Consider the following 27,245-nt stretch of genomic DNA (forward strand, 5'->3'; position numbering starts at 1 on the left):
AGGACTGCAGTCAGCAAAGTGCTTCAGATTAGTAGCCAGAGCCAGAAAAAAGAGGTGCTTCTGTTGTGCCCTGGATGTGAGTTAGACCTGCGTTAATAGAAAGGGTTTTGTTTTTGTTTTTATTCTCTATTGTTAGAAAGAAAAACATCTTCACAGCGCCAAAGCAGAAGAAAGGACGCGGTGAAGGACTGAGCTGAGGTCACTGTGTGACTTCATAGGTAGTCACGGACTGCTACAATTGAAGGAAGCCATCATTTACCACCTGTTATTTAGCAGACGGGCACAGCTGAAACACAGCACTGCGGGAGACTTTGTTGTTTCCTTATCAAATCCTGCGAGGCTGAGATACCTCCCGAGACCACTAAGTGCTGCTGGGCTTGGGTGTTGCTGGCCGCAGTGGGTGAACCCTGAAAGCTCTGGTGGTTCACTTTAGCATCAAAGAAGCTGGCTGCTTTCCCTGGGTTCCAGGTCATGCTAAACCTTTAATAACAATAATACACAAGTACTCAGTATTACAGGAAAGAGCAGGCTGGATTATTGGACACACTGGACATGAGCAGTCGCCTACGTAAATTAGCTGAACTCCGGGTATCCTGTGTGGGCATGTACTGGGGCCTGTGCAAAGCCCGGCTGGATTCCTCGGGAGTGCTGTCCTTGGAGGTCTGTATGGAGCATTGCTGTGGGGCATCAGCACGGTTCTTCCCTGAAGCACTGACAAACTTTGCAGGAATTCAGTCATTCGTTCCCCAAAAGAGTTGCCACCCAGCAGCTCAGGCTCCTAGGGCCCCTCCAACCTGGCCCTGAATGCCTCCAGGGATGGGGCAGCCACAGCTCCTCTGGGCAGCCTGTTCCAAGATGTGCTGGGTTTCTTTCTGTGCCCTGCCACAGAAGCTTGTCAAAACTTCACAGCTTTGAGAGTCTCCTCCCATTGTTATATCTCTTGCAGTTTGCCAGAAGGTTTAAATATTGCTGCAGCGGGGACAATGGACACTTGATTACGCTCTGAATAAGCCTCATTCCCTCAGGATATCACTCTCAAAAAAGGAAATGATCCCAACGAATTGGAGAGGCTCTTGTCAAAGATGAGGCAATTGTTTGAGTCAGATTCCCAGGACAGAATCTGCATCGTTGTTGCCAGAGCCAGGTGCCTGGTGCCTCCTCACCGAGGCTGATCACAGCCCCTGTGCTCTGACCGCATTGCTGCAGAGCCAACCTGCTGCCTTCTTACAAACTCTGCCCTGCCACCCTCTGTCCTGACATGGTCCCCATCCCGGGTGGGATCCCATCCTGCTCCTGGCAGGGTGCATGAAATCTACAGACCCACACTGTTTTTAACAGCTTCGTGGTTCTGCTTAGCAGGTGGAGTGGAATGGATCAGGGAGAGTCGAGCGCACCACCTGTCCACTGGCAGCTCGTTGACTGTGGGGAAATGGCCAAACGGGGGCTGCATGATGTCTCAGGCCTGAGCCCTCTGTACCTGCCTGACCTCCTGTCAGGTGAATCTGGGATCAGCCTTGTTTGCATAGGAGACAGGATGGGTGAGCAGGGTGTTGCTCACAAACCAGTTTCCACGGGTGGGAGTAAACTTGGATTCTGAGCACAGCGGAAACCACGCTGGAGCTGAAATTCTTGCTTCTGACTTTGCCATAGCTTCTGCTTACGTGGGCTGTAGGTCTCCACTATCAGTACAAGCTGGGGGATATAAGGATGGAGCGCAGCCCTGCCAAAAAGGTCCTGGGGGTGCTGGTGGATGGCAGCTGGCCATGAGCCAGCAATGTGTCCTCACAGCCCAGAAAGCCAACTGTATTCTGGGCTGCATCAAAAGAAGCGTGGCCAGCAGGGCGAGGGAGGTGATCCTGCCCCTCTGCTCTGCTCTGATGAGACCTCATCTGGAGTACTGCGTCCAGATGTGGAGTCCTCAGTACAGGAGAGATGTGGGCCTGTTGGAGTGCATCCTGAGGAGGGCTACAAAAACAATCCACGGAATGGAATACCTCTCCTATGAGGACAGGCTGAGAGAGCTCCGGCTGTTCAGCCTGGAGAAGAGAAGGCTCCAGAGAGACCTGATGGCAGCCTTTCCGTGTGTATAGGAGGGCTACAAGAATGATAAAGGGGACAGAGTCTTTAGCAGAGTCTGTGGTGATAGGACGAGAGGAAATGGTTTCAAAACAGAAGAGGGAGATTTAGACTGGATATTAGGAAAAAGCTTTTTTTTTTAAGATAAGGGTGGTGAAGCACTGGAACAGGTTGCCCAGGGAGGTGTAGAGGTTGCCCTGTCCCTGGAGACATTCAAAGCCAGGCTGGACAGGGCTCTGAGCAACATGATCAAGCCGTGGATGTTCCTGTCCATTGCAGGGGTCTGCACTCAATGACTTTTAAAGTCCCTTCCGACTCAAATGATTCCATGATTCTATGTCGCTAGAGACAATTTCAGAAGGGTCACAAAGCCAACGGGATGGCGTGGGAATAACAAGAGGGTAGTCAAGAGCCTCAGATAAAAAGAAGAATATCCAAATGACCACCCAAATGGGCCAGAGCCTCGCCAGTTTAAAGTCAGGGGACTGTGGGCTGAGTGGGCTGAGTGTATGGAAAGAATGGGTTGGAAGGGACCTCAAAACTCCGCCAGTGCCAACCCCCTGCTGTTGGCAGGGCTGCCTCCCAGCAGCTCAGGCTGCCCGGGGCCCCATCCAACCTGGCCTTGAATGCCTCCAGAGATGGGGCACCCACAGCTCTCTGGGCAGCTGTGCCAGTGCCTCACTGCTCTCTGAGCGAAGAATTTCTACCTAACATGTCGCCTAAATCTCCCCGCTTTCAGTTTAGCTCCGTTCCCCCTCGCTTTAGCGGAGATGTTGCAGTCATTGGCTGCCACATGCTAAGAAGATGGCAAACGACAGACGTGCACAGAGCTTTATGTGGATCACGCCGTTACCTGATTTAGTGTTTAGGTACCTCGGAGCAGACTGTGTGCGTATTGGTGCTCATGAGCAAAACCGAGAGGGAGCGCTCCGTGCGTGCGTGTAACCCACAGCCTCAGTGAGCGGGGCCAGGATGGACATCTCAGGACAGCCATAGGCAGTCAGACAGGAGTTTGGATTTCTTAAAAGGCCGATTTTCCCCAAACCGAAGAAAATACAAAATGCAGTTCATCCCAAAGGCAACTTGGACTGAAAACGGAGGTGTTAACGGAGAGTTCAGCAGGTGACCAAAGCCACAGCTGAAACGGAGGCCGATTCTAACACTGTGCTGTAATGTGAACTTTTAGGATGGAAATCCCGCCTGTAATAAACGGGCTGTCAACCGCCGTCTCCGGAGAGGCGTTCGTGGCAGCGTCGCGCGGTGCGGCCGTTGCCCACCTCCCCTCTCGTGTAGGGCCGGGGCTTCGGGCATCGGCGGCAGTGAGAGCTATCGCTGCGCACGCCGGGGCCTGCCGGAGCAGCCGCCGACGTAACGGGGTGTAGAGGAAGAGAACGCCCGCCCGGCATAGCACGGCGCTTTCCAGAGGTGCTGCGGGGTCGGGCCCGGGTGCCGGTGGGGAGAAGGGCTTTCGGCTGAAGGAGCCGGGGAAGAAAACCGGGTCAAACAGAGTGGGGAGAGGCTGGGAAGTTAACGCGGGCGTCGGGGCTGCGGGAGACGAGAGGGAAAGAGAGGGAGCGGGGATGCCGGGGGCCGCAGGGTCTGTAGGTGGGACTCGGAGCTCCCGACCCCCGGGTTTAAGCCGGGACCGAGGGAAACCGGGACCCCGGCGGAGAGGCGCCGAGCCGGGCGGGAGGAGCGGGGCCGCCCCGGCCCCTCCCCGCCGCCCGCCTCCACCGTGCCGAGCCGTGCCGTGCCGTGCCGTGCCGAGCCGAGCCGAGCCGAGCCGGGCGCAGCCGCCGCCAGCCCCGAGGTTCGCAGCTCGGCGGCGCTCCGCAGAGCCTCGGGCCGGTGCAGGTGGGTCGGGGGCTGCAGCGGGGGGCGAGCGGCTCTGGGGCCCCGCTTCGGGGAGGTGGGCTCCGCGCTCGCAACGCTCCGCGCTCGGGTTGCTCCGTGCTCGGGGTGCGGCGCGGTGCCTAGAGATCACCTCCGGCCTCGCGACGGTGGTGGGCGTGAGAGGGGGTGGTTTTTTTCCCCCTCTTTTGAAAGTCCCCGCACCCTACAAGCTGTGCCGTGCAGGGGGATGCTGAGCAGGAGCGGGTTGGCTGCGGGATGCGGGGATGGGAAGTTGTGGCTCTGGTGAGCTCGCTCCCCGGAACCCACGGGGTTTCATTGGAGTGGAAGGGAGCAAAGGGAAGCAAGGCTGCGCCCAACCCCTCGGCAGGGCAGAGGGTCCCGTTTGGCCCTGCAGCCCCGCAGCCCCGCTCCTGCCTCATTTGCTGGGGGGCAGCGTGCCGGGAGCGGCTCGTGACATCCCGCTCGGCCTCAGCTGGATGTCAGCGTCGCACGCAGCCCGGGCCGCGCATTTTCCACCGCCCCACGGCCACCCTGCAGCCTGAGCGGGGCTCGGAGGAGAGCAGGGAAACCAGATCCCTGGAAACTGGCAGCCGTCACCCGCCCGCAGCCCGTGTTGAGTTGCAGCTGGCGTTTCTTGGCGCCCTTGATGTGCCGGCATCGCCTCGCCTGCGCCGTGCCAGGGCGAGCCCGGTGGGAGCTGGCGTGGCTCTGACCCACACGGGGCCCTCCCCAGGAGGCACCAGAGACTGCTCTGCCTCCTGTTTCGAGGTCAGAGCCTGTCGCCTGATTTCCAAGCTCCCGTCTGATTTTAAAAGGCAAAAATAATAACAACGATGGCGAGCTCTTTTGGGTTGGCAGCATCCCCTCTGCCCGGCTTGGCGGTGCTGCCACCCTCACCCGGCCTGTGGGAGCACACGGGTATCGGGGCCAGTGTCTGATTGCAGGAGCTCCTCTCTGCCAGCTCCTGAAATGGTGAGCTCCCGGGGGACAGCCTCCATCTGCACTGCAGCTTCATGGAGACGTCCCGCTGCGGCCTCTCCCTCTGCACTTCCATAGCTCAGCAGCGAGGAGAGAACCTCTATTTTAATTAAGTCCCACACACCTCAGCCACGGGTTGAGTTGCTGATGTAAATAGCAAGCTGGATGGCTTTTTTGGGTGCAGTTATGGAGTGCAGAGCAGGCTGTGCCTCCCCGTGGCTGCCAACAGTGCGAGTGCCTGGAGGCCACCACTGCTGCAGCTCAGGGCCATGGCTCAGAGTGGCACACTGGGACAGGATTTGGATGGGAATGGCTGGGAAGAGGTGGATTTGCAAAGAGGGGAGCCCTCAGTGGGGATGGAAGCAGGAGGTGATGGCACTGGCAGCATGGATGGGCACCCACAACTCTTCCATATCTGGAACGTGGATGAGGGTGAATGCATGGCTGCTCCGTAGGGGTGGCTGGAAACAGTGCATGGGAAGGCTGAGAGGAGAGAGGAAGAGGCAGTTATTGAATAGCTGTGTTTGGGGGTGCCGCAGTGAGTGTAGCTTGGGATTTTTTTGGTCGCCTTGGGGTTGGCGATGCTGCAGGTTTCTCAGGTCAAACGAGAAGGGATCTTGTTGGGCAAGAATGGCAGAAGGGAGCAGCACGAATCTTTCTCAGAAGCGCCAGAGTTTTCTGAATTGCAAAACCCATCTCGTGTCATTCATCTACTGGAAAAGCTATCAAATGGCTTGGTGGTTTAGGCGTGGGGCCCGGCATCCCATCCTGCCGGGGTTGCTCGCCACCAGCAGGCCCCATCTCCCATCACTGGGGGCATAAGCTGCACGGATTAGCAGAGGTCCCTTTCTTGGTCTCTCTCAGGTTGGGTATTAGGAAAGATGTCTTCTCAGAAGGAGCGGCGAGGCAGTGGCACAGCTGCCCAGGGAGGTGGTGCAGTCACCGTGCCTGGAGGTGTTCGAGAAAGGTGGAGATCGTTCTGTTGTTTGCAAATTGACTTCTTTGGTTTTCCACTTTTGGATTCGTTGAGTTGTGACACTGCCTTGTTTTGGGGGGGAAGAAGTCTCTGTCAATGCTAGATGAAAAATAATTTGTTGAGGTGAAACCTTCATCGTGCCTGCTTTGGGCTCAGGCATTTTGCATAGATTTTGCAGCTTCTTTAGGTTTGGGGTTTTATTCCTTTGCTTTTTCAAAAAAGGATCTGAAGGCAAGGAGGAACTTTGAGAGAGTCAAGATTTTCAATCAGACATCACCAGTGTTGTTGCAGGATGTTTATGCACTTGAATACAGTTGCTCAGCATCAGCAGACAAGTCATCTTTGGGTCTTGGAGAAGCAAAAGAAGCAGCTTGTCAACCCCTGGAGACATTGAGTTGAATGCAAATTGCCTTTGTCCAAAGTGTTCCCAAGGGGCAGTTTCATGGGGAGATGCTCTGGCTCTTGGTGCCACTCATTGAGGGGTGGCTGGACATCACTGCGTTCACCCAGAGGTGCCCCATGAGCTCCCTGCAGACTCACGTCCATCTGTGAGTGGTGGGAGAGCCTCACCTGGTGCTGGCCTTTTGCTGTGCACACAGTGGTGGCAGCTTTTCCTTCCCAGGAGCATCTGGCCCACGAGGTGCACCTGAGGAGGGGAATGGTGGTGCTAGGCCCTTTAGCTGTGTTTGGGGTCTGAGCTCGGGGTCCTTGTGCTGGGGGCAGCCCCAAGGAACACTCCTGGAAAGTTTTTGCCTCCCTGCCACTACCAGTGAACAGCGACAGAGCTTTCGCGCGTCCTCCCCAGCTGCTGGCGGCGGGAGCCTCGCTTAGGGCCGTGTACGGGAAGCTAATTAAAACCAGTGACAATGGTAATTGGGTAGGGATGCTTGAGCATAAGTATGACCTCATGTCTAAAATGGTAATGAGGCCTATTAAAATCCCCACCGAAGAGGAGCAAAGGAGGCAGTGAGAGCGCACGGGGGCCGGGGTGCCAGGACTGGCACACGCCTGGCCTCGGCTCGGCGCTGGGGGCTGGCGGCCGCAGTGACACCCACTCCATGTTGGTCTGCAGGGCACCCCGAGGGGCCGGGCAGGACGGTGCGGGATGGCACCGTGTCAGCCGGGCACCCTGCGCTGAATCAGAGGCTGTCCTGGGTGAAGGCTGGGGATGTGCTATGGAGCTGGGTTTCAACTGCTCTGACCTCTGCGATGGCCAGCCTGGCTTCGGCAACCAGGAGCAGCAGCAGCGGATGCTGCAGGAGCTCTGCACCGTCACTATCGTACGTTTCCTCCAGGGAAGGGGATCTGGGAGGAGGGATGGTGTAGGGCACGAGGCAACACGGTCCCCTCCTGCTAGAGGCTGCACGCTGGGTGTCCTTCTCTGCCCTTGGCCTTTCCCGCCCCCTGCCACTTCAAAGGGCTTTTCAAATATTAATAGAGCAGCATTTAATTAAAAGTCACCATCTGCAATAAGAGGCACCTGTCCCCACTGCTGGGCCGGCAGGAACAACTCGGGGACGCGTGTGCAGGCGCTTGGCTCCACGTGAGGCTGCCGCAGGGACCGGCCGAGCGCAGCCCTTAATGAGAGGGCCATAAGCTGCTTGGCTCCCCGGCCCTGGCAGCTTTGCTACAATTAATATTCCCCCTGCTAGGGCAAGGATTTACTCTGCTCAGTGGTAAACAAAGTGCTCCATCAACTTCACACAGACACAGGCCGCTGATGTCCAGGGAAACAGCAGCTGTTTTGTGCGTGTGTGTGTGAGAGAGAGAGGAGTTTGGGAAGCATGGTTTCATGTCCTTTGGGGCTGAGCAGCCATGCCAGTGAAGGAACCTCCCTCACTGGGAGCCCCAGCGATGTTCTCTTCCTCCTCACCTCTTCCACCTTCCTCAGACATCATCTGACCGCAGTGGGAAGAGCTCCCCGTCCTTCTCTGCTGCCCTCCTGGGAGTTGTGTGGACATTTCTGACCGGAGGAGTCCTGCTTGCGCTCTTCTTCCTCGTCTTCACTATCCGCTTCAGGAAAAACAGGTGAGGGCCTCCCTTCCTGCTGCAAGGTCTTCCCCAGGGCTCAGGGCCGGTGCTGAGGGTACAGGTATGGCAGGGATGAGCCTGAGGCAAGCAAGGCCACCCTCATCCCTGCAAGGGAACCTCATCCCGGTGCTGCTGGACTGCTGCGCTCAGTAACTGTCACCACTTCCCTGCTTTGTCTCCTGGAGGATCGTGAAGATGTCCAGCCCCAATCTGAACGTTGTGACCCTGCTGGGCAGTGGCTTGACTTACACTAGTGCTTACCTCTTCGGGATTCAGGAGCAGAGCCTGGAGTCATCGGGGAAATCGGTGGAAATGCTCATCCAGGTGAGCAGGGTTTGCCAGGACGGGTGTCCTCACACGTGTCCACATGCATGGACATGGGTGGGAGCGGGACACGAGTGTCAGCTGGGGCCTTGTAGACGTGTCCCCAGTCCAGCTCCTTTCCCTGCCTGCAGTTGCGGCTCTGCCTGCTGTGTGTGGGGACCTCTCTGGTGCTTGGGCCCATCCTGGGAAAGAGCTGGAGGCTCTACAAGGTGTTCACCCAGAGGGTGCCAGACAAGCGGGTGGTGAGTACCGAGTGCCCAGAACAGCATACAGCGGTTTGGGATGGCTGTTGCTACCACCACATCACTCTCCTTTAACACTTCCACATGTTTGCAGATTATCAAAGACCTCCAGTTGCTGGTGATGGTGGTGGTGTTGGTGTTGGCAGATGCTGTGCTGCTCTTCACGTGGGTTTTCTCCGACCCGATCCAGTGCTTCCGGAGCCTCAGCGTCTCATTGCGGGTAATGGGATGGTACAGTGCTGTGCCGTGTCCTGTCCGAGCTCTGCTGGCAAAGCTGGCCAGCGGTTAAGCATTTGGAGGGGCTGTTTGAAAACCAGGCAGAGGGATGAGCCTTCTGGATGCTCCAGGCTAGGCTTGTGTCTATGGCCTATTACATGAAGAGGGATCAGCCACAGACCTGGAAGCGGTATCTGGTAGCAGAGCTCTGCCAGGCCGAGTAGTGGTGTCCTGGTGAATGGCCAAGGCCAGTCTGTGCAGGTCATCTGGGTGCCACAGGAGAGCCCCTTGCCGTCTGCAGCTGCTCTAGGAAAAGGCGTAATCATCCCTGTTGAAATTGGAATACCACAACTTCCCTTTAACTGTCTTCCCTCAGCAGCACCAGGTTCGGCATTTCCCTTTAGGAATGTGCAGAGGAGACTTGCTTGGGTTTGCAGACCCATCTGCCCATTGGTCTGTCTGCTCCTGGGCAGGGCAGCGGTCTTCACTTCTGCCTTCCCATTGCCTCCTAGGCCACAGAGAAGGGCATGACCTGCTCAGTGAGCCGGATGCAGTCCTGTGCATCTCTTTATTCCGATCTTTGGCTCGTTCTCATTTTAGGGTTTAAGGTACGTAACCGATTTATTGATTCTCACAATGTATCTCGCCTCCTTTTTGATCTCACAGCCTAAACTGTTTAGCAGTGTTTGTAGTTTCACTGCCCTCCCAAGCCACATGTGCGCTGCAGATCTCAGCTGCTCCTCTTCACCCTGAAATCCTCTCATCTCTATTCCTTCCCTCTTGCATTCCCTTTTAGCCACTCTATCCCCTCTGGCTCTCCAGTTCTCACCTCGTAGCCACCCACGCCTCGTCTCTCTTCCTCCTTAGAACTTCTGCCTTAATGATTTCCAAAGCTCACTTTTTCCATGAGGCTACTCTTGACCGCCCACCCCAGTGATGCACCATGCCCCTGAGTCCTCTGCCACCACATCAGGGAGGTGAGGTGCTGACGACAGGTGCTTGGTGCCTACCTGTACAGGATGTTTATCGGCTTAATTATACCACTGAAGCTCACTTTCACTGGTGTAGCGTTGTACGCGGCCATTCATATTCCAGGAGAGTTAGTTATACTGATGTAACTATGTAAGTGTAATTATAGCTGTAATTATCCGTGGTCTCATGTGTCTTTGGGCTGGCAGAGGCTGGAAGCACTTCAGCGAGTACATTTTGGTGAGATCACAGCCTGCCCTTGCGCATGGCTTCATCCGCTTCTGACTCACCGACCATCTACCAGGAACTATAGAAAAAAGAGTAGACGGAGGCCTCAAGACGGTGTCCTTCTCCCCCCTCCACTCCATTTTAGAGACATCAGCTTACCTAGCCTAGCCTTAACAGGCCTTTGGTGCTGGGGACTTCAGACCTCCCCTGGGCAGCCACTTTCAGTGCTGTGTCTCCGTTCCTGACATTGTCTCCAGTAGTGTAAGGCTTCTTCGAGGCTTAGATGGGAATGCCTTTCCTGTAGACTGTTTTTGTTCCTCCGTTCACAATAAAACCTTTTTGGTCATAGTTAATCTTAATTAGCGGTGCCTTCAGCCTGACCCCGATCCTACCTAGCAGGTATTTCTTCAGTGGTTTCTCTGGAGTTAATCAGGACTTATACTAATGGGAGAGCAGCCTCCATCACTGTGGGTATGTAGCACTTCTTATCTTCCAAGGCATTATTGTTCTCAGCCCTTTGTGAAGCCACTCAGTGTATTATCCCGCTTTTACTGGCACGCAGCAATGGGCAGCAATGGCTTGCCAAGGTCATCAATTGAATGAGGAGTGCAGCCCTCCGCTCAGGATTTAAAACAACAACAACAAAACTTAGCCCTGTGCTTATTTAAAGTTCCAATTTACCAGATGGCAGTGTTTTTGTCTGTGTCCCTGGCAGACTACATGAATTTTAAATGGCATTTTGGTGCTTGCCCTCGGGACGTGTGTTTGGAGGTGTGCCGTGGTGAATGCTGTTACGATCCAGTGAATGTGGTTGTGGTCCAGTTAGGACTCACATGCTCCTATGGAGCAGGTTTAGTGTCTGCCTAGTTCCGCGCTCTCACCACCGCTGCTCCCTGTGGCAATTCACAGTGATCTCAGATTGAGAGCCTACAGAATATGTGCAGCACTGGCCACAAGGCTCTTCTCGATGTCCAGATAACAATTTAATATTTATTAGCAGCAAAAGGCTGACAGCTGCACTTGCTGGGTGCCTCAGGGGTAATGTAGGAGTCATATTCCCGCTGTTTGGGTCCTTGCATTTAGCAAGGAATGTGTTAGATGGTATTTCCAAAGGATGCTTATGGCAGATCATGCCCTGGGATACAGAGGAAGGCATAAAACACTCAGTGCTGTCTACCAGTGTGAGCAGGGAAGGGGCTGCTGTGCGTAGAGCCCTCCTCCAGCCCCAGCACCACCACTGGAGTCGAGCAGGAAGCAGGGAAGGGAAAAGAATTGAACCGAGTGGTTTCCCGGATTTCTATTTAGAGGCACCAAGGACATCCTCTTCCCTCCAGCCTACCCCCCTTCTTCTTCCGTCCTGCTGTTTCCTTCTGCACATTCTTCTGAGCCTCCTTTCTGCTCCGTCAGAGCTGTGTTGTTGCAGAATGTCCCCCACTGCCACATCCCCATGTTGTTGCAAAACATCCCTGAATGGACTTGTATCTCTCATCTGCCTTGGCTGCTCCCATGGCAGCATGCCGGAGAAGGTTTTCTCCCTCTCCAGGCCGTACCCTGCCCCGTGGCATTGCTGGTCCCACTGCTAGCACTGCTCTTGCCTTCCTGCCAAGCTGATGCTGACACACATCCCTGTCCCGTGGCTGCTGCTCTCTGTGGAGTGCCTGCTGCACACATGCAGACTGCAGGATGCATCAGGGGGCCTTAATCAGGATGGCAGCCGGTGTCTTGGCATGGGGTGGGAGCTGGCCTTGGGATGTCATTTTCCATGCTCTACCAGCCTCCGTGCTGAAGGCAGGCCCTGGCTTCTGCTTCCAGAGCGTGCTGCTGCTGTACGGGACGTACCTGGCCGGCCTGACTGACAGCGTCAGCTCTCCGCCGGTCAACCAGTCCCTAACGCTCATCGTGGGGGTCAACCTCATCTTCCTGGTGGCCGGCACCGTTGTCTTGATTCACCGCTTCTTCCGCGCTTGGCACAATTTGCTCTTCGGTTTCACCTCTGGAGGCATCTTTGTGTGTACGACGACAATCAACTGCTTCATCTTTGTCCCCCAGGTACAGTGCCAGCTCTGTGCCGTTAGTGGGAAAAATGCGCCCATTGTCACAGTGAGAGGAAACAGCTGTTTGCTTGGAGTTGGGTTTGGAGGGATGTTAGGGCTCGAGGAAATGAGGTGAGGAAGGGAGGAAGAGGTGAAGCTGAAGAAAGAGCAGATCTGTGCAAGAGTTGGGGGATCTCACCCAGGCGCACAAACAGGAAAAAGGCCGCCGCCTGCGTTGGCAATCCTCCTGCAGCCCATCAGTGCCATGTAAGCACAGAGCCCCAACCCCCGTGTTAGCAGCCCCTGAGAAGCTCCACGCCTGCTGGTGCTCTCTGAGCAAGGATGAGAGGCTGAGCTGTGCTGCTTTGTGCCTTCTGCCTCTGCTGTTCCATTGCTGCAGCCTGGGGGCCTCGAGCATTTTATTTATCCTGCGTCTTTTAATTCATCGCCTTGTTTCTCCTAATGGGCTTGCTCGTCTATTGCTCGCCTGAGATCGATGAGCGGTGTGAGCTGGGCTGTGCAGAGCACTAGGCAAGAAAACAGACCCGAAGCGCTGCTGGTTGATGGCTTGTCACCAACGATTTGGGGCCAAGGCGGTGTGCAATTCTCTCTTTGTTACAGGGTTGGAGGAGGGGGGGGGGCTTTTGCTGCATGCTTGAAGGCTGCAAGACAGGCAGGAGCTGACTATCTTGGTATTAGAAGCCAAGGCAGGGAGCGGGCAGGGTGTGGCTGTGCAGGATGCTCCAGGCAGCACCACTTCACTGCCTGTCTCCATGCTCATCTGTCACAGCCTTTGTCCTCCATGCCCCATCCCATTGTCTCCTTCTCCCTGCCGTGGCTGCCTCCCCCCAGTAACAGCTCCTTGTGCCTGCAGCTCCGGCAGTGGAAGACCTTTGAAGAGGAAAACCAGACTCTGAGCCACATGGCAAAATATTTCAGCAGCCCGAGCAGGAGCTACCACTCGGTGTACAGCGAGGAGCAGCTCTACCAGCTGATTGGGGAGAAGAACTCCATGAAGCAGCTGCTGACAGAGGTAAGGGACTTGACGGCCTCTCCACCCTCAGGTTGGTGGGGTGGGCAGCCCCTCGTTACACCTCCGTCCCCCCTCCTGAGAGGATGAGCTGGTTTGTTTTGTCCTGTCATTCTGTGTCCTCATCCTGAAGTGTCAAAACTGGGGCATAACCTGGTTTTCTATTAAAAAAGGAAGGAGGGAAGGAGGGAAGGAGGGAAGGAGGGAAGGAAGGAAGGAAGGGAGGGAGGGAGGGAGGGAGGGAGGGAGGAGAGAGGGAGGGAGGGAGGAAGGAGGGAGAAGGGAGGGAGGAAGGAGGGAGAAGGGAGGGAGGAAGGAGGGAGAAGGGAGGGAGGGAGAGAGGAAGGAAGGAGGGAGGGAGGGAGAGAGGAAGGAAGGAGGGAGGGAGGGAGGGAGGAGGGAGGAAGGGAGGAAGGAGGGAGGGAGGGAGAGAAGAAGGAAGGAGGGAGGGAGGGAGGGAGGGAGGGAAGAAAGAAATGCAGAGATGGAGTGAGAGCAGAGAAGCTTGACACATTTGTTTGTTTGATGCAGAAAAACGCCGTGATTGAGAGCCTGCAGGAGCAAGTGAACAATGCCAAGGAGAAGCTGATGAGGCTGATGTCAGCGGAGGGTGGCTGCAGCCCTGCAGTGCCAAATCCCTGTGCGCAGAGCACAGGGCAGCATTGTGAGAAGTGCAGCAGCGCTGGGGATGTGCCCAGGGAGCACTGGCCCCTGGATACAGAGAAGGATGGGCAGCAGACTTCCTCTGTGCTGTGTGCACTGCCTCACTGTCCCGTGCCTCTTAGCAGCGATGCTCAGGACCTCTGGAAACATGTGAGCCATGAGCGTGAACTGACGGAGGAGCCTGAGTGCTCACCAACACTGCTTTTTGACATGGGAGGCAGCCTTGAATGCAGCCCAGAACATGCCCAGGAGTGTGGAATGCTTGCTGGGAAGCATCCTCTAGAGCAGGATGCCTCAGCTGGTGTGGCTGGAGAGCATCCCCCCAAGGTCAGCTATGTGAGCAGCGAGAAGCTGCAGGAAGTCTTGCAGGAGCTCAGCCTGGACAGCAGGACCTGCAGCCCGGCCTTCCCTTCACACACAGGCAGGATGTGGGGGACACAGGAGGGGCACCCAGCCATCCGCAGCTCCCTCAGCCCCTACCTGACCCGGCGGCGGCGGCGTGTCCTGCTGCCCCCCACCTCCACTGGCCTCCCTGCATCCTCCCGTGCCTGGTGCACAGCTGGCAGCAGGCCGGGCACCCGGAGTCATGGGGAGCCAGCCGGCCTTGGGCCGGGTAAGGAAAGCGAGGGGGCTGGCAGGGGTCTCCCCCAACCATCGCTGTCCTCTCCCTCCATCCCTGCCAAGGGCTGGCCGGGGCTACGGGGCTGGGCAGTGAGCGGCACAGAATTAGAGGGTCGCCGCAACACTTCCCTACAAGACTGGCGGCAGCAGAGTAGCCTAGGGGTGCCGGCACGTCCCATCCTGCACTCGCTGTACCATTACCCAGACTCGGACTCCAGCAGCAGCTCCGAGGAAGTATTTCCCTGCTGCCACCGGCCGTGTTGCCAGCTCTGTCTGCAGAGTCCCCGTGGCTCTCTGGGCAGCAGCAGCAGCAGCAGCACAGAGACAGATATGGAGCCTGGCGGAGCCGTGGGATGCTGGCTGGAGCCCCAGGGCAAGACTCAGCCCGTTGTGAACTTCAAAGAAGATCTGAAACCCACGTTTGTGTGACCACAAGCACCCATGCCTCAAAGGCAAGTGCCTCCTTCCTCCCAAAACACACCATGCTGGAGGAAACACAGCGATGCAGAAGTGCATCCCTCTGGGATGGGGACGGCAGGAGAGCTCACAGCCTGTCCCACTTCTGAGCCAGGCCTTGTGGCCTAGTGCACATTGGAGGCTCTCTGTTAAGGCTCAGTAGTGTCTGAATTCAAGCGTGGAGTCCAAAGGTGACATCTCTGGATGTGTCCCTGCGTTTTATGTGGCTTGGTTGCACGGTCATAGGTTACACTCAGGTCGGCGCTGAAGGAAAGGAGAACCAAACAGTCTTAAAAGAGGATCTGAAAAGGTCCCTCCTTTTTTTTTTTTTTTTTGCCTTGGTTTTTTTTTTTTTTTTTTTTTTTTCCTGGGGCCCATGTGCCCTGCTGTATGCCTTTGTGGTGGGTGAAGTAGTCTGGAGTGGTTTAGGTTTGTTTAAATTAATGCGGTTTGTTTAATTTTCATCTGAGAAATACCAAGACCAGTAAATGTGGTGTTCCCGCTCCTGCTGGGATGAGTGTGAAGGCATTTCAGTGTGTGGTTGCCACCATGGGAGAAAGAAGGCTAAAAGAAGGCTAAGGGAGAAAGAATAGCTAAAAGATATGTACAAAGGCCACCAAAGGTCCTTCCCAAGAAGGACTGTATGTATGTTTTCATTAGTGCATTGAAATGGCATTGCCAGGCACAGAATACATGAATACTCCTTCAGCAGTCCCTCATCCCCCTACTGAGGGTAGAGCTCCACCAACACTGCATGCCCCTGCCCTCCTGCAGCACAGGAAGTAATCAGGCCGTACTGCCCTCCCTCCTTCTTCAGCCTATGGAGAGCAGTAATGGCCAGGCGGCAGCCAGTGGCACCAAATGGATGTCCCAGAGAGAGGGAACCACCCCAGGTGTTGAACTTCTCCAAGGGAGAAGAGCTGGAGCCCAGCCCGCAGGACCCTGTGAAGGCAGGAAGCAGCTTGTGCTGAAGGGATGGCACCAGATGTGTCCCAAGCCCAGCTCCGAATGATATGTGTTAGCGTATCTCTCTCGATCACCCTTTGTGAGGGTGAACCCCCTCACCATCACTGCCTTTTCTTCCCTGCCTTTCTCCAGATTTGCTGAACTTTATGGTTCTGGAACAAATCACCAACCCCAGTAATCACAGAATCATAGAATATCTCCAGTTGGAAGGAACCCACAGGGATCATCAAGTCCAACTCCTGGCCCCACAGAGCACCACCCAAAATCCAAACCCTATCTCTGAGGGTAATGTCCAAACGTTCCTTGCACTCTGGCACTTGGGGCCATGCCCACTGCCCTGGGCATCCCGTTCCATGCCCACTGCCCTCTGGAGCAGCCCCTGTCCCTAACCCCCAGCTGCCCCTCCCCTGACACAGCTCCATGCCGTTCCCTCAGGCCCTGTCGCTGTCACACAGAGCAGAGCTCAGCGCTGCCCCTCCGCTCCCTGTGAGGAGCTGCAGCCGCCATGAGGCCTCCCCTCAGCTCCTCTGCTCTGTGCTGAGCGCACCACGGGACCTCAGCCGCTCCTCACACACCTTGCGCTCCAGAACTTTCTACATCTTCGTAGCCCTCCTTTGGATGCTCTTTCATAGTTTTATATCCTTCTTCCATTGCAGCACCCAAAGCTGCACCCAGTGCAGGAGGTGAGGCCACTCAGCACAGAGCAGAGCGGGACAACTCCTTCCCTCCACCAGTCAGCAGTGCTAATAGTGTTAAGGGGAACACAATTCCCCCAGCTCCTTTTTGTTCCTGAAATGGGAACGCTCCAGAGTGTGATCCCAATCCCTAAGGCCCATGTCTTCTTGAGGCCCTGGTGGACCCTTCCCCAGCTGTGAGGGCAGCCGAATGGTGGAGACAGTGCTGGAGGGGCTGGGCTTGGCTCTATGGGGTTTGTTGCCCTGGTGGGATGCAGGGAGATGGAGGCTCTGCCTGCTATGGGATCCCCTGAAGGGAGGGTGGGATGTGGGGAAGGAGAGTGGTGCCAACAAGATGGAGAGGGTGTACGTGAGCAATGCCTAGTGCTTTCGGGGGCTCCCAGCTCCAGCCTTCTCCCGTATCCAGCAAAGAACACATGCTGAATCCAGGTGGGAGGAGCTGAAGCAGTGTGATGGACCAGGCTGCCTGCGCATGAGAGGAGAGAACAGCGAGAGATGATGGGCTGGCTTTTATTGCCCTTGGTGTTATGGGATTGTCACATAGGGCATTGCATACTGCATGCCTTCCTACTGCTTATCTTTAGTATTTGGTATTTAGTACTTAGTATTTGGTTCCCACACAGCACCTTGTACACAGCCTTTGGTGGAGCCTGTCTCCTTGTTAGCTGATTCAAAGCACCTTAATTAGGACCTTGCCCAGAACCCAAGGTTTCTGAGCAACTGTAGGAACAGGGATGTGCATTCTGCCATGGTGAAAAGGCAGACTGAGAGCTCTGGCAGCAGGACCGCAGTGCCCTGATTTTGCTGCCAGTGTTTACAGAAGAGAGCTCAATGAGAGCCATCTCACACATTGAGGCCTGTAGCATCGATGTCCCACACAAGCAGTGATGTCCTCTGAACGTTTCTAGCTTCCTGAGCTATGTCTCCAAGTCACGAGCCATGACTCCAGCTGCTGTCTCCAAACTATACAAGGCTCATAGGAGGAGATAACGAGGCTGTCTCAGCCAGCATGCTTGTGCCCTGCTATGGTCAGTGCAACAGGAAATCTTCCACAGGTGACCCATGAAGGACCTTTCTCCAATCTGCAGAGAGAAAAAGAAGTGTTGCTAACCATGGGACATTCCTGTGGCAATGTGAGGAGCAGCAGCTGATGACCCTTCTATAGATAGAGTGGGCTTCAGGTTTTGAGAAGGTGGGAGAGCACCGACATCCATATGGGGCACCTCCACAGGTCTAAAAGAAGCTGTGGAAGAGTTGTCCAACAACCATGAGGGCTTCAGTGAAGCTCTCTCCTGAACACTCTTGCTTTCCTGAGCCCAGACACTAGGTCAGTCTCTTATCTTACCCCATTCTTCACATATGCCTCCTCCTTGGCCTCTACCTCTATGTACTCTTCCAACTGCAGCTGCTGATCTTACCGCAAAGTCTGCTCTTAAAGCCAAAGGCAGCTAAGCTGTAGATGTCCATGTGTGAGGCATTAAACCCATGGGTGTAAGTGGCACCCTGATGAGAGCCTTGTGCTTCAGAAAGTGATCCCATACTCAAGGGGCAGAAAAAAACCACCATACAAAAATCAGTGGGTCCTGAGATGGTAGGAGAAATGTGGCTGCTTCAGCAGTTGATGTTAAATAAATTTCTGCTGCATTACGTAACCATTTCCACTGTGGAAACGATCCCCTCCATGCACACGGTGCAGAAAGTGCATGGGATACGCACACACAGTTTGTAGCACTGAGTTTCCTTTGTGTGTTAGAAGTTATGGATTGAAGCTGTCGGGGCACACTCACCTCCAGGCACGCGCCTCTCCCAGCGAGGTCTCTTGCCACGCCACTAGCTCTCTCCACTGTACAGGAGCCTGCAGCTGAGCTGAGCTGGTTTTCCTCTATCTCAGGCACCTGCAGCTTTATGCTTTTTGCTGTCAGAGTGCAACCATTTACGTAAGCATTTGTTTTTCTCTTTTTTTTTTTGTCCTAGAGCTTCTTGCAGACAGGATGAGAGCAAGGGACTTTGTTCTGCCAGGCAGCTATATAAAGCACTCAGTGATTCAGCACTTACTGCGCCTTACACAGATTCCTCTGTTATCATATCAACAGGAATGCGGGGCTAGGAGGGATCTCCAAGTCATTGTCATGTTCCCTTGCTATGACAAGCACTGAGTCATGAAGTCCCTCTTCTTAATTTATCACAGTCCATCTCAGAAGTCGCTAGGAGTTTTCTTGGCAGGTTATTCCATAGCCTCACTCTGACACCGAGGAAACTTGTTTCTGATCTCCAGCCCACATTTTTTTCTGAGCCTATTTTTATCTATTTGTTTTCATGCCAGTGCTGCCTTCTTGTTAATAGCTTTTCTTCCTTCTTTAACCTACTGTCTTATATGCTGATAGAGTGGGGCTTTGCTTCCCAGAATCACTTGTCTACTCAGACAATAGATCTTCTATTTCTAGTTTCTTCCGGCAGCCCATGGCTGCTGCTCTTCCTCTAAAGAGCTTGTCAAGTACAAGAATGGGACCGTGCTCACCTTTCAGAAAGCAGACGAGAAGAAATACTCATCAGTAGTTAGGGCACCAGAAGGGCATGCCAGAAGCAGGCAGCTTTCCTGGGGGTCAGCAAAAACATAATGGCCCAGGGGGTCCTGGTACCCATCAAGTGCTGGATTTACCAACATTAGTGTACTTGCAGAGGGAGGCCTGTTCATCCCTCATATGCTGATGTTTCCTTCCAGCACACCTCCTGCAAGTACCAGGAGGTGCACCTGTGCCTGGTTCTGAAGAGCCTTTGCTTGCTGGAGCTTCCCATGGCTTAGGACACCCATAGGGACCCAAATTTCTTAGGAAGACCTTGGTACCTCTCAAGGAGCCACAGACAGGGAAAACAAAAGCATACCCTGTGCAGTGTCCTGATGACATGACACTGATGACACAAGAATGGTTCAGTTTGCCCAAAGAAGTTGTCAAGTTGCCCAGAGAAGCTATGGATGCCCCATGCCCAGAGGCAATCAAGGTCGGATGGGGCCTGAGGAAGCCTGATCTAGTGAGTGGCAGCCCTGCTCTCAATGGTGGGTTGGAACTGGATGGGCTTCGAGGTCCTTTCCAATACAAGTCATGATTCTGTGAATAGCATTCCCTTTTCATTGGACGCGGCGAATACAACCTGCAAGACACCCTCCCAGAGGTATGTGCTGCTTTGCAGGCAGTTTCACCTTGTATCTAGCTCAAATTATCAGGGCAATATTTCAAACCAAAGAGTACAGCAGGAATATCATGAGCTGATGCAATCACACTTTGCATTTACAGCTCAGCTTGGCAGATCCATGGGCAGCAGGATATACTGTAAGTGGTTAGAGCAAATTCAAGTTCTTGTTTGAAAGCAGCTGTGTTTTTTTTAAACAGTTCCCAAATACAGGTGCTGGATAAAGACTATTCCTGTGACAGGTGAATCTTTCGTTTGATGGTGGATTATGCTTTTACAAGTGTCAGCTCATTTTCTCGCTAGTACAGCATTTTTCATACCAGTTACAAAAACGCATTTAGTGCTTTCCTGTGACCCGTTCTTTGTGACTCCCTGACAGAGAGGTCTCATTCAGCTGTCATTCAAGTGATTCAAGTGGACGCAGGGCCACCTCCCTGAGATACATTCAGGCTTCCTTAATATGTATTTACAAAAAGCTTTTGAGTGCTTCCCAAGGAGGGCCAGAGAGGCAGGTCAACCCTTCAATGAGCAGGAAAATGAGAGCCAATACTCCCAGCCCTCCTGGCTTTCTTAGCCAGGAATGCTTGAACCTCAGTATGAAACCCAACATCCTCTGGAAAACATGGTTGAGACAGAGAAGGGAGGAAGGAGATCAGGCAACGGGCTGGGACACAAGCGGTGAAGACTGATGTCGCTGTTGAATAATCAGTATTTGCTGTGTTTGGATGATTTGTTCAAACAGCTGGTTTTAGTGAATCAGATCATAGTTTTGTGCATGCTCTTGCATATATTTTTGTCCTCCCACAAAGAGGAAACATCCAAATTTCCCAGAATCACACCACTAGGAATTAACTGGAATTTGACAGTCGCAAGTTAGAAAGAGCCAAGAATTCTTCTCTCCATTAGAAATCCAAGCATCTGCTGAAATAAGCATGAGATTTCTACTACTAAGTGGAGATATTTCTAGATAATGGCAACGTTAGGAACAACCCCACAAGTGAGGTAATTCTACTAAAGTGCTTAAAAAATAATTAAAAAAGGCATCCTGCTACGCAGTCAGAAGCTGGGCTGTGGGGGGCACTGTCCTACAAGAAGGGGTGATGCCCCTAAGCCAGACCCAGCAGAGGCCTATTTACTTTGCAACACTGGGCAGTTCCCCTCCTGGCCCGGGACAGCCAACAGTCCCGCAGCAGCAGCAGGAGATAAGGTCAGTTTTGCACTGACCACCCACGCTACAGGGCAGCTGGAAAGATGGGGACAGCATGGTTTCAAAAGTTATTCATTGGTTTTCCGCATGGGTGCCAAGATCTGTGCTGCTGAAAGCTGAGCAACTGAGTGTTCGTCTCTCCCTTTACAGGATTGTTATAAAATAATTTCCCCCTGTGACCAGTTTAGGCTGTTCTAATGCACACTCAGAAATGAGGCATTGACTTTTAAAGATCTTCCTGCCCTTAGGGTGACAGATGAAAGAACAGGTCACAGCTTTGTTCTGCTGCAACGTGTCTGAAAGTGTTCAGAGGCATGCTTTCATTACAGCAAAATTTCCACTGTCTCATTGTTTTTTTGCAAGTTTGCAACCTACCTGTAGAGTATAAAGGAACTGCTGGGATGACCAAAACAGCTATGAGACATGAATTTGCTCATGTCATTTAGGCAGCAATAGCCATCTCTTGGCAGCCGTGTCTGTTGAAGAGAGTACAGTGGCTTCCACCTGTAACGTGAACCTGGTGGCATTTCTCAGCAGCTCAGCAGGCGTGCCCAAGCCCAGGATAACATCAATTAATTTAATAAGCCAGAATATTGTCTTTACAAAGTAAAGTCATCTGTTTAAGAGAAGTCCAAGGACGGTGCTTAGATCACTTCGGTTGCTTGAGCATACTGCTGCTTTATCTCTGCCTTCGACTTTTGTCCCCAATTTAATACCACTGTTTTTATGAGCCTGCAGTAACCAGCGGAATCAATTAATTTAGAAGTTCCAGATAACAAGGAATTTGTTCTGCAGTAAAAAGGTCTCCAGTGAAGACTAAAATGTTAGAGGCCCAGAGTGTGCAGCAATTAGCAATTTTTTTATAATGAGTGAGAATGGAAAGGAGAAAAGCAAGAGTGAAAGAAGAAGAAATACTTATTACTTCATTCTCTAGCATTAACGTCCCAGTGCATATTAAGGCTGCATTTTCCATAGGAACATCTTGGATTCACTTGTCTATCGTTTCCTAAACATCTAAGCATTATACCAAAATTTTCATGCCGAGTGTTCTGGAAGAGCTAAAGTGAACACGATTCGGGATGTTTCCAAGAACAAGTCTGAAAAAAAATGCATTTTCCCTCATTTCCAGCACATCTGCCAGGGTTTCTTGTTGTTTTTTTGTTTTTGTTTCTTGTCTGAGACACCTCATTTCCCTCACGCCACACAAACTGCAAGTGTAACTTTTGTGGCTTTTGACATTTGTGTGGGTCTTAGGATTCAGCAGACAAAAAGCCATCTCCCAATCATCCCTTGAAAGCCCTCTCGGAGCATGCTCCATCTCCTTGCAGCTGCCAGGCTTTCTGCAGGTGGTGGCCAAGCGTGCTCCCCCTGCAAGTCACTGCATCATGTTGTGAAATGGGGTACTGAGCTGGCAGGGAAGCAGTGCTTTTTTCAGTTAGTGCGATGACCACCATGCTGGTGTTGAAGCAGAAGAAGTGGATGTGAAAGCCAGTCCTAAAGGGAAGGAGTAAATCTGATCGAAGAATGTGTTGTGTCTTGGGCTGGAATAGCTAGAGAAGGAGGGAGGATGGAGAACTTCGTTTTCTGAGTGAGGATAGAATGGATTAAGCTACCAAGGATTCAGCTGCTGGGAAAAAGGTAAGGTGCTGCTTGTTTTCAAGGGTCTGGGAAAAAGTGGGAAATGAGAGAAACATGGGTAGAAAAATATCCTGGTGGCACATGTTGCCCTCTGCAGTCTGGGAGGGAACGCAGAGGCACCTTCTCTCATCTTGTCTGCTCCCAGCACGTGGATTTGACATCAAGGCTGTTCAGCAGCACAGTGACCTCTGCTTACAGCCACCCTTACCTTGGACAGTTGGAGGGGGCACAATTGCCTCTGCCAATCCCTGGAAGACGTTCCTGTGGTTGATCTAACTCTAATAAGCTTTGGAGGGACCTTGGAGATGTACACATCGTGGTATCCTTGCTACGTCGACTTTGCTTTAAAACAAACCAGCCAGGATCCTAAAAACAGCATGCCATAATCTGTGCCAAAAAGTCTCTGAAATCAAGAACTCAGAAGTTAAGGGAGCCTGGAATTTAAACAATTTGTGCAAACTTAATTTGGCTTTCTACAGCATGTATGATTCTGTGGAAAACAGCCCTGGAAGGGACCTTAAGGAGCCAGCTGGGGATTCCAGCCCATCTCTTTGCCCTGAGGCAGGACCAATTATTCCTAGACCATTCTTGACAAATGTTTTTCTAATCTTCTCTTTCGAGGCAGACGATAATGACATGATCGCATACTTTTTCTTAATGGGATCCTGCCTCAGTGCATAAAATAAACCAGGACTGTGCCATGAAGGAGACTGGGAACTCAGCAGGAGAAAGGACAGTTTGTGGTTCAGCTTGCTGGATACTGCTCTGGAGAACTGCCTTTGCTTCTGAGTTCCTGGGTGGCCATTTAAATCAGACTTCTCCCAGGCAGTCATTAATTCCATTTTCACTATTTTCTGGGTGCTCAGCTTGAAAATATTGCCTCTGACTTAATTGCCCGTTTGGCACATTGTCTTGATGCAGTACTAGTGCTCTAACTTTACTGCTTCCAGCACACAACCAGCCCAGCCCATATTGTCATAGACTGGGAAACCCAACTGAAATTCTTTCGTGCAGTACTCAGCACTGGCTGTCATAACTCACTTGTCTCCCACTTCTTATCTGACCTTGCCCTGTGTGCTCTGCCAGCCTCCATCTGCCCACACTTTGCATATTCTGCTGAAAGCACCCGTATCAAATCTCAGCCATGAGTGATGATCCCCAAATCTTGTATTTTAAGGACAGTTCTGTCTGTTTTATTAAGTTCAAGATTCACCATAATCACCTCATCCTCAGAGGTATACGTACTCTGTATAGCTAATAATATCGGTAATACCTGTAATTACCTCAAGGAAAAATCAAGTTTAGCAAAATGCATAAGAACTGACACCATAAAGGGCCTTCTTTCCTGAGTAGGAGAGCTGCTTGATGTTCACAAGAACAACACAGGTCTCTCTCTGCAGAGCTTCCTTCCAAACTGCTGGTGCCCAGTATGTATTTGGGCATGGAGCTGTTCCTCCTCAGGTGCAGAACTCTTGAACTTTATAGATTGCTCTCTGCCCAATACCCAGCCTGTTCAGTTCCTTCTGAATGGCAGCCCGCACCTCCTCCCAGCTTTGTATGGTGTACAAAATTGTTTCAGGTGTACTCCACCCCATCATTCAGATCTTTGCTGAAGATATTGAGCAGTAAAAGGCCTGATACTGACCCCTAGGACATACCGCTAATGACTGTCCTCCAGCTAGACTTTGTGCTACTTATTATGATGCTCCAGTTCTGGACATTCAGCCACTTTTTGACCCACCCCACTCTTCACTAATCTAACCCATGCTTCGCTGAGTGCTCTATAGGGGTGTTATGGGAGATAGTGTAAAAAGACCTACTAAACTTGAAGTAAATGACATCCACTCTTCTCTATTCATCCACCATGCCAGTCAACTCGTTGTAGGAAGCTGTCAGGTTGATTGAGCCTGATTTCACCTTTGTAAATCCATGTTGGCTGCTCCCAGTCACCTTCTTTGCTCTTCATGAGTCTAGAAACAGATTCCATTAGTTGTTGCTTCATTACCTTTTCAGAAACTAAGGTGAGGCTGACCAGCCTGTAGTTCCCCAGTGCCTCCTTCTTGCCCATCCTGAAAACAGGAGTGACATGGAGCTGTGTCTGGAGATGGTCAGACTGGGGGGCTATGAAAAGGTTCTTCACCAGTGAGTGGTAGGACCCTGGAACAGGCTGCCCAGGGCAGTGGGCATGGCCCCAAGCTGCCGGAGTTCAAGGAGCACTTGGATACCACTCTTAGAAATAGGATTTGGATTTTGGATGGTGCTATGTGGAGCTAAGAGTTGGATTCGCTGATCTTTATTGGTTCCTTCCAACTCAGGATGTTCTATGATTCTGTTGTAATTTGCATGCCTCCAGGCCTCAAGAACCTTTCTTGATCTGCATGATATTTCAAAGCATGGCCTTGCAGTGACATCAGCCAGCTTCCTCAGCACTTATGGAGCCCCTCTCAGGGATCTGGAATTGCCAAAATACGGTGTCACAAGTCAAAGATTCTTCCTGGGTCACTTCACCCTGCTTTTACCTTCTGTGCACTTCCTTTTCATGCCAGACTTCAGACAGGGTCCTCTTGTTCATCCACACAGGCCTCCCGCCGCCTTCGCTTGATCTCCTTCTTGACAGGATGAATCACTCAGGAGCTCAGAAGAGGTAATCGTGGAATATCAAATTGCTCAGGCCCTGATTTGGAGTCCGATATCTTGTTTGACTGTGATCAAGGCAAGATGTTTCTGAGTGTTTTATAAATTATACCATACTTGAAAGGCTGGTGTATGGCCATCTCTGTAGAGTTAGAAGGTTGTGTTCAAACTGCAGATTTCACATCACACACAAAAAATAAAAATAGTTTTAACATCACCTCCTTCAGAGGTGAGTATTACCCAGTACTTGTCCAGATTCTACCATTATTGCCATAAATTCTTCTGTATCCATGATACCTTGCACCAGTGATTTCAGAGGCTGGCTGTCACCTAGTGGGAGGTTTCTTACCCCAGGCCTCCCTTACTAGCTATGGAGAAGAGTCTCCTCCCCATGAACTTCTAGAGCAACCCCACTTAAGAACTTGAAACATCTGGAGGCAACTTTTACCTTCCAGGGACAAGAAAAATATCCCAGCCTGCGCAATTACTGCTTCATTTAGAACAACTTCCTACTGTTGCTTTTAAAAGTGCCATCATTCCCATTAATTGCGTTGTCCTCTTGCTCCTGTGCCATGAGGCAATGGGAAGGTCCCTGTGAACTCAGATGGCATCATCAGCTAGATATGGCTTGAATCCAGTCTAATTAAAAAATAAGTAACTGTAGCACTTCCCTTAAGTCAGTTGTCCCGAAACGACTCCTTTACAGAAAGGCGTTGTTAATCCCACCAGGGTTTTTATGCTTGTAGGCTCTTTTCTCAGGGTTGTTTGGAGTGACTGCTGCTCCAGTCACGCTAACCTTGCCTGAGCTCACCCATTTCCTTTCTGTGTCCTTATGTGCTTGCTCATTGCTGCCTGTTGAGTGCAGCTCTGCTGCTGCTGGTTTGCAGCCTCTTGCTGGGTCTGAGACAAGAGCTCATCCAGGTCTCACAGAGCAGCCAGCCAGTTGGGCGAGATCAGGAGATAAGCATTGCTGACCCTTAGCAAAACAATGGCCTGTACGCTCAGTGCTGCTAAATACGCTAAACAAACGGAGGGGAAAAAAATAGGTTGCTTGTAACAATCTCAGTCACAAAATGTTCAGGAGGAAATGAGATTCTGCATTATTATTTGTTTAAGGATTGCAATTGTTTCCATTGATTTCTACGGCTTTTTGGTGCTTTCATGCTGCTGGTTTCTTGTTCCCAGCCTGTCAGATCTGTAGCCTGATCATGACCCCCCTTCTTGAAGAAATGGTTTTTGGATTGTGTCTAATAAGCTGAAACAAAGGCAATACAGGCTATTTTTCTGATCAAATTAGAGGTGTGCTCTGTTGTGAAGGGTGTAAAAGACTTTGCTGTGCCAAGCAGTCAATATGGAATTAGGGGAAACAGGCATTTCTTATAGCAAAAATCCAGTGTTTTACAGACGCAGCCGTGAGCCTCTTCTGATCTCATTCCAGTGCCTATTCTTTTAATTTTTGTGTTTGCAGACCTCTTCCCTTTACCCTGTGCATGCATATAAGTTTTCACATTCAGCAATGCAATTCAACTCCATGCTTTTCCAGATGTTTCAGAGTTCTGGGAGGGAACTCTCCTTTAGAAACATCTGTCCCCATTTCAGGCACACGACAGCTGTCAACACCAGATATACAATGCAAGGCGTAGCAACAATTAGTAACCGTTTGCAAGCCAAATACGAAGGAAGTAGTGTGCAATGGTCATTAGTGAGCAGTCAGGGAGAGGGATCATTAAATTTATTAGACTGCTTGGCAAAAACTCAGTAAGCAAAATGGAAATACTGTTACAGTTTCAGCCACTTCATAATTATCTATGCATTTTCTCATGGGTTCTACTCACTCTCCATTCTGTCACCTTTTAAAACAGGACAAAACTGAGGACAATCACCACCTTTAATGTGGCCTGCAAATCAAAGACCTCAGAACCTAGGAAGTACATGCAATAATATCACGAGCTCACTGCTATGAGTGATATACAGAATGACCAAGTCTTCTTCATAGCCCTTTCCCACTATTTTGCTACATGTTGTGTATCACTGTGCTGTTACATATTGCTCAAAGTACAGTGCAGAGTGACCACCTCTTATGCAGACATAAGTGCATCAAACTTCCCACAGTCTGCCTCGTGGTGTCAAGAGTGCCTGTAGCCCAGCAAGAGCAATCTTCTTTTTCCTACAGGGAGACTTGTGCTATTATTTTTAGCTAGGGTAAGGGCAGCTAGGAC

At 52.0% G+C, this 27,245-nt stretch overlaps 1 protein-coding gene and 1 non-coding gene across 3 annotated transcripts; both read left to right on the forward strand.

Annotated features, from left to right (window-relative positions):
* Nucleotides 1-1,113: 1,113 nt before the first annotated feature.
* On the forward strand, nucleotides 1,114-1,223 carry MIR6609 (microRNA 6609). The gene has a single exon (NR_105477.1). It is a non-coding gene; the product is annotated as a microRNA 6609 (primary transcript).
* A 2,124-nt stretch (nucleotides 1,224-3,347) lies between these two features.
* Nucleotides 3,348-15,221, forward strand: GPR156 (G protein-coupled receptor 156). 2 transcript variants are annotated; one of them, XM_416556.8, is made up of 10 exons: nucleotides 3,348-3,501; nucleotides 6,957-7,164; nucleotides 7,776-7,912; nucleotides 8,101-8,239; nucleotides 8,371-8,481; nucleotides 8,576-8,701; nucleotides 9,210-9,305; nucleotides 11,707-11,943; nucleotides 12,802-12,960; nucleotides 13,489-15,221. In XM_416556.8, the coding sequence occupies exons 2-10, from the start codon at nucleotides 7,060-7,062 to the stop codon at nucleotides 14,668-14,670; spliced, it is 2,292 nt and encodes a 763-aa protein (XP_416556.4). In that variant the 5' UTR covers nucleotides 3,348-3,501; nucleotides 6,957-7,059; the 3' UTR covers nucleotides 14,671-15,221. The 2 variants fall into 2 exon arrangements, with proteins under 2 accessions (XP_416556.4, XP_004938230.2); XM_004938173.4 differs by lacking the exon at nucleotides 3,348-3,501 and adding an exon at nucleotides 3,847-3,930.
* The last annotated feature ends 12,024 nt before the right edge of the window (nucleotides 15,222-27,245 follow it).

This window comes from Gallus gallus, chromosome 1 (assembly GCF_016699485.2).
Source record: "Gallus gallus isolate bGalGal1 chromosome 1, bGalGal1.mat.broiler.GRCg7b, whole genome shotgun sequence".
NCBI lineage: Eukaryota > Metazoa > Chordata > Aves > Galliformes > Phasianidae > Gallus > Gallus gallus.